Consider the following 12895-nt stretch of genomic DNA (forward strand, 5'->3'; position numbering starts at 1 on the left):
TCTTATATATTTCAAGTCAGAATCCTCTTCTGAAAAAATTGAGACCTCATAAATTACACTCTAGTTGTGGCAAATAACTTCGTTGTGATTTCACGTGAGATTCGTCCCCCGAGATAGGTTCAAAATAAATTTTATTTTTTAAGTTTTCTTAAATTTTTCTTTGACTGTTATACATTGTGTTCGGAAATTCCCGTGACATAAAAAATGGTTCAAATGGCTCTGAGCACTATGGGACCGTAGCGGTCGCGTGGTTCCAGACTGAAGCGCCTAGAACCGCTCGGCCACGCCGGCTGGCTCCCGTGACATACCTCTATGACTTGTACAGGGTGATGAGTACATAATATTCTGAATAGAAACCCATGTCCAGAAACGTACCATTTCCGTTCTACGACGGTTTCAATTCGCGTGTTTAACTCATTCACGTATACTTGAGGAAGTTAATTAGACGCGACTCAGTACAGTTATTAGCTAACATTTCTAAAAGAAACATAACGAAGCATCCATTTATCACTCTAGTACATTCGTTTCTGTTAACGTTTAAACACCACGTACTTACATTATTCCGAAACGAAGCAGTACCCAGCATATTGTACGTGCAGAACAGAACACATGCATTACAACAGCCGCCAACTCTGTTAGAGACATTCCACCTGCTGTCTCTTCAGTTCCTAGTGCAGTGTCCGGAACTCGTGCCAAGATAACTTCCTCTGTGCCTACAGGAGTCTCATAAATTAAACATTGCATAAATTAAACATTGCATGCCATCTTGTCTACGTTTCTGCATACTAGGACAAGCAACTCTGGGACTTTCCTCTTCCCCTCAGAAGACGTGGACGCGTTACATACCTGAACTGAAACAGTCGTAGAACGGAAACGCTACTTTTACGGACGTGGATTCCCATATTATGTACTCACTCCCCTCTTCAATGCCTATAAGTTTGTATCGGGAATTTCCGAACATTCTGTACTTCTTTAGTTTATTGTAAGCCTCCTTGTTGACGGACAACAATACACGTGAACTGTTTGTTTTTAAATCGTGGATACGACGTTTCTATAGTAATTGCTTGTGGTGTAGAAAGACGAAAACAGCCTTCCAATTGTCTCTTGACATTTTCTTGATAAGAAAGTTACCAATGTGCTCCAATATTATGAACTCTTTTTCTGTGTTCAAACCCAGTGTCTCTTCTGAAACTTTTCAATCTCAGAGCTGTATGTAGTTGTATTGACGCATATCTGATCAAAAAAACTCTTCTAACGGAAAGTTTACTCAGAGTTAACCCCAAACACTTTCGGATAACAAACGTTTTAGAAGCCTTTGGATTTAAAGGGTGGTGATGTTAATCTTAGTAGTCACTGAGTATTCTCTTTGTCTACTTATTTTTTAGCACTACAGACAAGAACTAATTGCATAATTATATCAACTAGACATCCATATTCGATAATGGTAGCAGTTTGAGTACAGTGGGGGAAGGTGTTGCATATTATGAGTTTCTGTTGGCTGCATTCTCACCTTTGGCTGCTGACGTAGAGTATTTGCCCATGTTAGCATGTGGAGAGGGAAATACCGGCAAGTGCAAAGTTAGTTAAAGTGGACCTCGGCCCATAGAGTACTTTTACGTTTCATTTGCTACACTATAAAGTAAGTAAAACCATGATCAAAAGAGACGTTGGTCTGAACATTCCATTGCTTAATGGTGGTAAATGGAAATGAGCGTTTGGCGTCATTGGCCGGGAGGCCCCTTACGGGGCAGGTCCGGCCGCCTTGGTGCAGGTCTTATTACATTCGACGCCACATTGGGCGACCTGCGCGCCGGATGGGGATGAAAATGAGCGGAGACGATCCCAACCCAGCCGGGAATCGAACCCGGGCCCGTAGGATGGCAATCCGGCACGGTGACCCATCAGCTATCGGGGCTGACGATTAATGACGATGGGCCCTTGACTTCTATCCAACTCTGAACCGACTTACACAGCCAGTTACAGGGGGACCAACAGCTCAACACGTACACCGAAACGCGACATTACTTGTCTCGGAACTTTCCTCATTGTTACAGATCACAGACGCGATAAGTAAAAAAATAAATAAATAAATAAATAAATAAATTTAAAAAAAGTCGAAGTCGGAGGACGAGGACCAACGGGGATCAAACCCCAATCTGTCAGATTTGTAGTCTGCAATTTAAGTACTGATCCACCGAGGTATGCTTCTGAATCTGAATAAACCATTAATAAGTTACTTATCAAACAGAAACTGCGCTGAGAAAAGGAAACAAACACTAGTTATAGAATTCTGAAACAATGAAAATACGTTGGCTATCTACATTACTCCTTGTTTAACTCAAGAACAAGTTATTCACGAAAAAATTCGTTACTAACTTTTCGCAGCTTTGATAATAATGCTCTCCCATTGTCATGAGTTGAAAGCCTGCCTTCAAATTCAGTAACCGTTCCTAACCGAGAAGGTGAAAAGACTTTGTGCCTCTTATCCTTCTTTTAACTGTTTCATGGGATTCACAACAAAATTCAGCAGAAGTTTAATACGGATGATAAAATGAATGCTGAAACAATATAGCTCCTTCAATTTCTTTAAACACTCACCTCTTCCACAGTTCAAACACAACCCTCCTGAAGAAAATATCCGGAGAAAATATTGATTGTTTGGAGATAAAGGGCACGTTTCATACAAGAATGAGTACCAAAGAGACCTCTAACATACTAAATTCTAGTCTTCAGTGTTGAGACCAAAGCTTTTGTATGTTGGAGGGGACCTCAAAGCGTAAGTTATTGTAGCAGGCAAAGTAGCTTTTACTGAACGCTGAACCACACTTACATGTGACACATATACATGACACTATTTTTCAACGTTTTCACCAAGTCTCTGTAAACAACGTGAAAGCTTTCTGTTGTGACTTTAATACACATCCTATCGTTATGTAATATGATTAAGAGAGGTGATAGTGAGGTAGGCTCAGTTAAATGTTGCTGCATGGTCAAAAGAACAGAAAATTAATGTGAAAAGTGTCTCTGCATTCCCTGCACCTATGACTTCCTGGCCTGCTACTTTGATAGGATGAGTGATCAAATCGCAGCACATATAGTAATAATCTAATGTCGTGCAACGGAAACAACTTCTGGCGAGCTTGTGGTGTAAGGTAACATGGGGAAGATTGATGGCTTGCTTTTGCATATGCGATGGGAGATTTATACCGACTTCTTCATACACGATTGATTAGTTGAAGATGCATGTGGCATACCAACACAGTTTCTCAAACAGTGAATGACTATCAAAACGTTAGACGGTGCTGAATGGTCCCCTAAGCACAATAACTCTGTAAAGACATCGGAAAGACAACCAAGAGGAGAGTGAAATAAGGAAATCGTTGCTTATAAGCAGGTAAAATATTATCCTTTCGGTACCTTGCGGACACATCTGAGAAACATGCCTTTCTGCTAACCGATGGTCGTTATTACAGTCACTGGTGACAGAGTGAAGAAAGTATACGGCCTGGTGAGGAACGGACAACCGGTGGTACTTTTGTTGGAACCAGAGTCATTATGATCCGTAAGAACGATCCCAAGTGTGATCAACAATTGACTGAATCAAGTAAGCATTAGCAGAAACGACAGGAACGCGATCTAACATGGCCTAAACAGTAGGAGATCTCTCTAGTGCAGCAGGTCACTGTTATGGTGTCGGCAAGGCTTCACATCCCTGTCGGTACCTTCCAGAACTTCACTGACTGTCTAGCAACACGTGTCGTAGATGTCCTCACTGCAAAAGGTGATTATTCAGGCCCTTGACAAGTGGTCACATTAATGTGAGAGGACAGTGTATGTCACGGCAGCACTTGCGCAGCTGCGGTCATTCCGCGCTACGTAGAAGTGGGAGAAAGCACAATTCGTTAAATCTGAAAGTGACCAATCATACTCTCCCATTCCTGTCGTAATTTTCCACCCTCGTCTGAAACTATGCCTTACTCTGTTATCTGTGCCTCCATTCGCTCATGAGTGCTACTCTCGCATCCCATGGAAGGGGCAAAAAGCTAGTTACATTAAAAAAAAAGTCCAGTCATCCTATGGCTTACAGTCTGTGATAACTGGACAGTCTTCGTCGACTGCGAAACAGCACACGGTTTCAGGTAGAGGGGGGAGCGGTACTGTTGATTTGAAACACTCCAGTCGTGGGCCGTTCGAGGCTATGCGTTTTTCTGCCCCTTTCCGGTCCTCCACCTGTCTCTCTTATGTACAAACTTAACAGTCTCTGTCGAGTGTTGAGGAGAATTTCTCGTTAAAATTTGGACACAGCTACGTTTCTCTTGTTGCACATCCACATTTTGTCATCTCCGTCACGCAAACACCACCTTTTCTTTTCCAAAATAACATGCTCTTTCAGGTAATGAGATGTTTTCGTTAAAATTTAATCATATGAAATAACCAGACGGACATTCCCACCCATCAGGACCTTTTCCTTCCCGTGCCACACGATGCGTTAATTAACAGGTGATCTGATTTTAAACCACACTACCACCCAACTACCGTCACACATGGCGTAAGGAATAAAGGAATTAAATGAAATAAAACACCTACGATGTTCCGTCCCGTTTCCAGAAGGCTTTAGTGCAGTCTCGCCAAAGCAAGAACTCAGCATGGCAAGAATTTAGTATGACGCCTTCGGCATTATGCACTGACTGCACATTTCGTCAGTCTGTATGAAATGGAACAATAATCACGTTTCAAACGGTCGGAAAATTCTATCAATCGTTGTTCAATACCTCGAAGGTAGAAATCCGCTCCTTAAACAGGTAGCCATCCGAGAACGCCGTTTGAAAGTCCTCGTCAGCGGAAAATATGCGATCGCAGCAAATCAGTTCTTCGACTGTCTAGGTACGTCGCTGTAGTCAATGCCGGTGACCTTCCATCTCGATCATCATCGTCAGCCGGCCGGTGTGGCCGAGCGGTTCTAGGCGCTTTAGTCTGGAACCGCGCGACCGCTACGGTCGCAGGTTCGAATCCTGCCTCGGGCATGGATGTGTGTGATGTCCTTAGGTTAGTTAGGTTTAATTAGTTCTAAGATCTAGGTGACTGATGACCTCAGAAGTTAAGTCGCATAGTGCTCAGAGCCAATCGAACCATTTGTTTCATCATCATCCGCATCTATATGGCTTTGATTAAACTGTTGGCATCATTTCACTGCGGGCGGACACGACATTACATTTGGTCCATACACCGCCAGAATTTCACGATAAATCTGTGTGAAATTTTGGTGTTTTGCCCACCAAATTCGTACTGTCACGTATGCTTCAATTTTGGATTACGTTTCTAGCTGCCGCGCCATTTGATTCCCACACTGTGATGCACGTGTTACCCACACCACAACAGAACGGTGTCCACAGGAAACTCGGGACATGTACTCTCTTCTGATAATGCGCCAGGCTTGTTGCGCAGTGGCCTTACACTGGGGCGACAAGTGTAACTTGATATTTGAAATCCCCGGATATACAACGTGATTAAGCTGTCCCTACCAATGTCGTTTTAAGCAACCCGCAATGCCATATCTGGCGTACAAAATTCACGCGCGAGATTCTGACATTCTCTCGCTTGCTACGTGCCAACTATTAGCCCTATAGCAAAATGAACTGTACCTTTCTTGTGGTAACTTTGATCTAGTTAAATTTTGTACTGAGATGCGTTTTCGCTGGAGGCCACGGTTTTCGAGTTATTCAAGAAAAACGCAAAAAATTGGTATTCAAACGCTCCTCCACCTCATCCCTCACCTGTCAGAATTTCTAGTGTATTGTTCGTGGCACTTCCACCTACCACTGTACAAAAATTTCCGACTACACGAATTATTCCCGATATTCGTCCTGTTTGGTCTTCATTGACTGGCCTTAATAAGCCACCTGACTAGTCGAGCACTTGCAAATTGTAAAATTGACGCCGGCCAGTGTGGCCGAGTGGTTCTAGGCGCTTCAGTCTGGAACTGCGTGACCGCTACGGTCGCAGGTTCGAATCCTGCCTCCGGCATGGAAGTGTATGATGTCCTTAGTTTAGTTAAGTTTAAGTAGTTCTAAGTTCTAGGGGACTGATGACCTCAGAAGTTCAGTCCCATAGTGCTCAGAGCCATTTTGTAAAATTGACGATTGTTTAAATTTTATGTAAGAATTTTGTGAAATTTAATAGCATAAAATAAACAATCGCATCGTTGTAATCGTAAGGCAGTCTAACTACCACATTACAGTGCTGGTAATCGTTCAGTCTGCATCTAATTGTCGTCGCAATTAATTTCAGCGTAACGTTTGCAGATGTCGTTTTTCTTTCATTGCCGTAACGGGCACGTCTAAATTAGTATAGGTAACGAAATAACAAAATATGCTGGTGGCGTAATAGCCCAATCAACAGCGACCAAAAAAGATCGAATTTTCAGTATACCGTAGACCCTTGTGTCTTACAAAAGCACCTTTCTTTTCCTTGCATGTAGCAGTACACGCCGAACGTAACGTGTTGTTACATCTGACTATACATCTATATAACGATGAGTACCTGAACGAGCACTCAACGTGTGAGGATGAATATTTTCAGTGGAAAATATTACAATCCTCAGTGTGGTGCGACCAGACTAAAGCAGAGCGTATTTGTGATAACGCAATCAGAACGGCTCAGCCAGAAGAAATTCATTAACCTGCTTCGCATAAAAATTTTGTATCTTGTGACTGCATCATGATGTAATGAAGGCTGCCTGCAGTAGTAGCCGACGCATCGGTAGCTTCATCACATCATGACGCGATCAGGACCCAAAAGAATTACCCTGAAATGGACTGTGGCTGCGAAAGCCTTGCAGTTTGGTGTACTGCTTCTCGAGATACTAATGCTCATTACCGGTACTGCTCAACTGGCACTTCCATTCTGTTCATTTTAAACAAGTCAAAATTCTAAATTTTTTATGTTGCTTGGCCTCTTTTATACGTTCTCAGCATGGTCCCCCACTGTTTTGTGTTCCAGAGGTCAGCGCCGAGCAGGTGTCGGCTTTCCTGCGGACGCACTCGGACTTCCTGGAGCGCTACGTGCTGGAGGAGGTGGAGCTGGAGCAACTGGAACGCTGGATGATCCGCAGCACGCAGCGCGCCAAGGCGCGGGCCGACCCCTCCAACCAGGCCAGTGAGTACACCCCCTCCTGTGGTCGCTACCTGATCGCTGCTTTGTTCATACTGGGCTATGCCACTCGGTCGGCAAGCGACACATCTCACTAGTTCTGGGAATCCAATTTCACACAATCCTAATAACAAAGAAATTCGATATATAAATGAAAACGACGCAGTAAATTCGATGGTTAATTACACGCAAATTATTAAAACCAATGTGACGTCTTAGTTTATTGTTATGTATAATAAATAGTTGATAATGGAAGGAATCTATGAGTCCATGTAAATTATCGTCTTTGTCAAACACTGTTCTCCGAGTGCAGTGACAGAGTAACCACAGATTTGATTCCACCGAGTTTCGTATTCGGCAGGAGGGCCGTTAAAATACACGTCCAGCCACACAGATTTAGTTTTTCCGTGATTTCCCCAAATCGTTTAAAACGAATGCCGGGATGTCTGCTTTAAAACAGCGCAGCTATTTCCTTTCTCATTTATAGCCTGTGCTCCACTTCTATTGACCTCGGGACCTTCAATCCTGTTTCTCTTTTCTTTTTTCAAAATTCAGCAACAAAATCTATCAAGCTACTGATAGGAAGAAAACAGATAGTATGAAGAATAACATAATTACTGAAACAATGAAATGATATACCTTATAGGTATCTGAATTTCAGGATCATGACGCTCTGTGTTTGTCGTAAAAGGAAATATGAAGTTAAAATCTTTCAGAAAAAATCTTCTTAACAATGAAAAATACAGAACTAAGTACCTCGAATGTACCCATATCTTCCTCATGAACCATCAGATTTTCCTGAGGTGAATTTGTAATCGATTTAGTGTCGAATAGAATGCTGCTGAAACAGTGTCACAAATTATGTGATATTCTGGAACGGTGACGACGCTATCAGAATCTGCTCCCCAAGTATGGCACAGAAGGCGACAATAAGTTGGAAGGCATTTTCACTTCAGATGCATGTGGTGTCATCATAAACTCGTGTCATCAACTCGAAGAATGGCTTGAATACATAATGCTTAACTAGATATGAACCTATTATATGTGGTATTCCTTTGCGCTGACTTACAATTTAACGACTCATTTTTAGGCCTCTATACCTCAACCAGTAAAAATGAAACCCTTACGGGATCAGACTGTTGTCCGTCTGCCTTTCTGTCTGACCATCCGACTTTAAAAAACCCTTTTTCTCAGGAACGGGGAAACGTATGACGTTGAAACTTATCTCACACACTAGGGTCCACGTCCCTTGGCGGTGTACAAAATTTAAGTTTCTAACAGTATACAGACAAACACACATTTCAATACTCGTAAACTCAGTCATCAAAACCTATAGGGTACTTGCTGTTCACCTAGAATTATATAACTTGGCAAGGACGAAGGTTTGACAGTACAACGTTTATTTGTCATTACATCACAGGAACTTTTTTTTAATGCTGAACTGTCTGTCTGTCTGTTAAGACCCCTTTTCCTGAGGAACAGTTAGACGTGTCACGTTGAAATTTATATTGCATATTAAGGTCTATAGTCGATTGGCGGTGTAAAATTTTGACCTTACAAGTCAATGCAATCAAAAAATATGGCCATTTATGTCACTTAGTTTGATACTCGCAAACTCACTCAACAAAATCTATAGGGTAAATTTCGTTGTCTTCGAATCATGAAATTTGGTAAGAAGCAAGGTTCAACAGAACAGGTAAAGGAAAAAGATCAGAAAATTGTTAAGAAAGTCTTGAAATTCCTGGGTCCGATATCTTGCCAGTATCGATATCGATAACCATCAAAAATACTCAAAATTCTCCACTCCCGGGATGGGTGAGCTATCTATGGACGGATATAAGTAAGTTTGTACGTAACCCTTAGAGTGAGAGTGCTACTTGCACTAGGTCAGATTTTTTTTCACATTAATAAATCATTGCCAGAACCAAAAGAAACAATAACGGACTGAAAAGAATTTCAGGTCCGCTGGGGATTGAAACCTGGAGCTTCGCGCTTGTAGTCTGGAACTTACTGCTGAGCGTCTGAGTTGAACTGAGTCTGTGGTTCCTGTGACAATAAATAGTAAAAGGACGTAAATTTCTTTAACTTATTGCCAACAGCGACGTCATTAGGGACGAAGCTCAGGTGGACAAGAAACGAGAAGCAATTTTCCGTGGCGCCAGTAAACGGGTCATCTAGAAGTCCACCGGAGATACTTACGGAAATCATGAACAACCAGAATCTGAACCCACAGTTCTCTCGTACAGAGAACATCAGTTAGTATGCTGGTTACTGCGCTTGCTTGATATAAAAGCTTCTTAACCGTTCGTTATTTCATTATGATTGTAAACTATAGCTTTCGGCCGCGGTGGCCGAGCGGTTCTAGGCGCTTCAGTCCGGAACCGCGCGACTGCTACGGTCGCAGGTTCGAATCCTGCCTCGGGCATGGATGGGATGTGTGTGATGTTTCTAGGTTAGTTAGGTTTAAGTAGTTCTAAGTTCTAGGGGACTGATGACCACAGATGGTAAGTCCCATAGTGCTCAGAGCCATTTTTGAACCTAAAGCTTTGGCATCATTTTATCTGCATTTGTTGTAGGACTTAAGAACAGTTGTGATGTACTTCTTACCTTTCGTACTGACGAGGCAACGGGTAGTTGCCATCACACTTCGTAGTCTCTGATCTACTTTGCCTTTCTCCGTGACAGCGAAGGACTTACTGCCTCGTTCTTTCCCTAACTGAAAATCTGTTCCTTTTCTGCAAAAAAAAAATTGAAGATAGTTTGTTTCAAACTGAGTTTAATAACGAGACTTCAGAGAAATGTGGACGCCCAGAAAGACATGGAAATATTGCTGCTCATTTCACGACACATTTAATAGTTTACCTTACTATTATTGTGCTGCTCTGTGACAAAAGTCACCACATTTCTTGTTGCGTCAATATAGTCGCACTTAATAGTATTATACATTTAGTGATTAGGGAGCAGTTCACTTACATGACTAACCATAACTAATAATGACACGAGCATGGCACACTGTTCCGTTCATGCGCGTAAACAGCATTATATTTCAAATTAGCTGAAATGTAAGGAAGGCAAGAAGGGCGATGATTAGACTGTTAAAGGCTATCGACGACGAACGTAAATTTCTGTTGGAGACGGATAGGAGCTAAATCGGCCTTAGTCATTTTAGAGGAACTCTCCCATCATTCATCTTCAACGAAACGACCGAAATCTAAATTTTAATACCCGGGCGAGGATTTCCCCAGAATGCGAGTCAAGTGTTTTACACACTGTTACAACTGGTTTAGTGAATAGAAATGATGCTGAAAGCCATTTTACAGTTCAAAGAGTCGCCACAGAAATAAAAGTTACGGGGTAAAGAATTTCTAAGTGACTGGGTCTGCCTGAATGGGAGCTTTCCGATGGCCCTCCCAGCCTTTGCATATTAATACCCTCACTTTCTCCAGGATTGGTTTAATCAAACACTTTGTTGATAGTAAGAAAGCCGCATAAATGGTGCAAACGGCATAGGACATAAATGGGTGTAATCACAGATATACTGAATATTTGTAAGTATGTGTATACGGAGGTTTACAATTTCTCTGCGTCTCTTTCTTGCTTAACTTAATGTTAATATGTCTTCTAGTGACTGATTTAAAGCTGCCTTGTGTTTCCAAAGTGTTGCGTGCCAAGCTTCATCGATCCAAGTTCACAGTTCACTGGTACTTACTGCCGTGGAAGACTGTTAGGCTAGTTGCCACGTCGTTTTAGGACATTTATATGGAATCAGTGGCGTTCGTGCTGCAGTCGTAGGGAGAGGACTGAGTAGAAAAAGGAGGAGGAGGAGAAGAAGAAGAAGTAATGTTTACCGTGAACTGGCGTTATCTCGTTGGCGCGTGACGCCCGACCTTACTAGAGGGAAGATTTCAGATGCCGCTTAAAGTACCAACTGCTGTCAGGCGAACCAACAGCTCGATACAGTCGTGATAGGTGCAGTGTGTGACGCTCTGTATAATTACAATCGACTTCCGTTTTGTATTGCTCCATTACGATATTGTACATAATTCTGTATAGCCGAAGATGCAGGCATGACAACAGCTAGTGTGGTATTCATGTTTCACTTATGTTTGATTAAAACGATAGAAATATACAGATTAGCTGGCTACAAAACTGCTCAAAAAACGTTTTCACTACTTGTATATCTAGGAACGTGTGTGGGCTTGCATTCAAGGGAAATAATAAGCCTTATGAAACTAATAAATAATTTCATTGTGAAATAAAAACGAATCAGTAACAAAGACATAGTCTTCTCAAAAGTACACATCATTTCCATATCGGCGATATTAAAATCTGCTGTTGGGTAACATTCAGTACCGTGTTGATCCACCCCGTGGAATGCTTGCTTAGGCTTTCCTTGGAATATAGTCGAAATAGTTGTTGCTGAAGCCTGTCTAACCCGTAGATGGCGGCCCTTCATGTGCTATATAGTGTGTGTGTATATGTGTGTGTATGTTTGTGTATGTTTGTATGAAGGGTTCCTTTGACGGAGCACTTCGTTTCTGGTGGTCCCAAGCATGATCAGTCGAAACAGCAGATACCGGAAGCCATTCCAATAGGTGAATTTTTGCCTCCTCGAGGAAGCTCGTGTACTGGAGCCATCGCTGAATTACTCTCAGGCTGGACAATAGGTTAGAGGATGCCACTTCATACTGTGCATCCCTCGTATTAACTTCAATAACGATGAGACACATCCAGCATCCGTGAAGCCGGCCCAAGTCATGTTTGATTCTCGTCCACGCTAACCCACTTTACAAAAAAAAAAAATTTGCAGCTAGCCGCCTTCGCAGTATTCTAAATCACCAGGCGCAAGATAAACCCTTTACTCGACAATGGAGAGAACCCTGACCCTCTGATCAATATTTCATACGAGATATTTCATCGTTCTCCGCCTTTGTGGACGACGGCGATGGGAAATTTATAGTGTTGTTCATAATTGGCGCACAGAGGCCAAATTGATCGTATTTAGACGGATCAGTACTGTGTGGGTTGACACGGCCCTCTTAATTGCCTTCCAAAAGGCACAACGCACTTGTGGGTCGTTCTTCTCGATATACATTCGTACATTGCTGTCAGCTACGAGGTAGGCAGCCGATGTTTTTCTTTTCGTCCCCCCCTCCCCCACTCACACATTTTCGACTAAAGTCCAGATGACTCCACAACGGTATACTCCAGTTGGGCGGATAATTTCTCCTGTTGACAACCGTTCTTGCCATAAAGTGATATGCGTACACGATCTAAGCTTGAAATGATCCCTCGAGGATTTATGACACAAACGACGTTAGCCCATTCAGGACTGGTACGCAGTGCTATCCTGAGGATGCTGGTTTACTTGTACTTGTGGTTGTACGTTACGGCTTCCTGTGGTCAAAGACAATTACAGAAGAGGTTTCGGATCAAAACCCAAGCTACACAAAACATTACTGTGATGCTTAACTTCGTTTGAGCTCAGTAAGTCAGGCGTGTGCTACACAACGGGAGTAGCTACTCTTGTAGCACAATAGATACAGCCTACATATGGGTCGTTAGGTTAGAGGAATACGTCACTAGGGTGAATGGAGAATTGACTCAGAATGCCATTCCTAACTAATGTTAGGCGTTATGACACAGATTTGTGTGTGTGTGTGTGTGTGTGTGTGTGTGTGTGTGTGTGTGTGTGTGTGTGTGTGTGTGCGTATTTGCGTGTGTGTGTATGTATGCATCAGTCTTT

General features: G+C 42.5%; 1 protein-coding gene across 1 annotated transcript in view; it reads left to right on the forward strand.

The window, feature by feature from the left end:
- LOC126253228 (probable 3',5'-cyclic phosphodiesterase pde-5) overlaps positions 1-12895 on the forward strand; it is an 824318-nt gene that overhangs the window by 494442 nt on the left and 316981 nt on the right. The window contains exon 3 of the mRNA XM_049954419.1: positions 7000-7155. Coding sequence (XP_049810376.1) covers positions 7000-7155 — 156 coding nt within the window. The remainder of the gene's footprint in view (positions 1-6999; positions 7156-12895) is intronic.

This window comes from Schistocerca nitens, chromosome 1 (genome assembly GCF_023898315.1).
Source record: "Schistocerca nitens isolate TAMUIC-IGC-003100 chromosome 1, iqSchNite1.1, whole genome shotgun sequence".
Lineage (NCBI taxonomy): Eukaryota > Metazoa > Arthropoda > Insecta > Orthoptera > Acrididae > Schistocerca > Schistocerca nitens.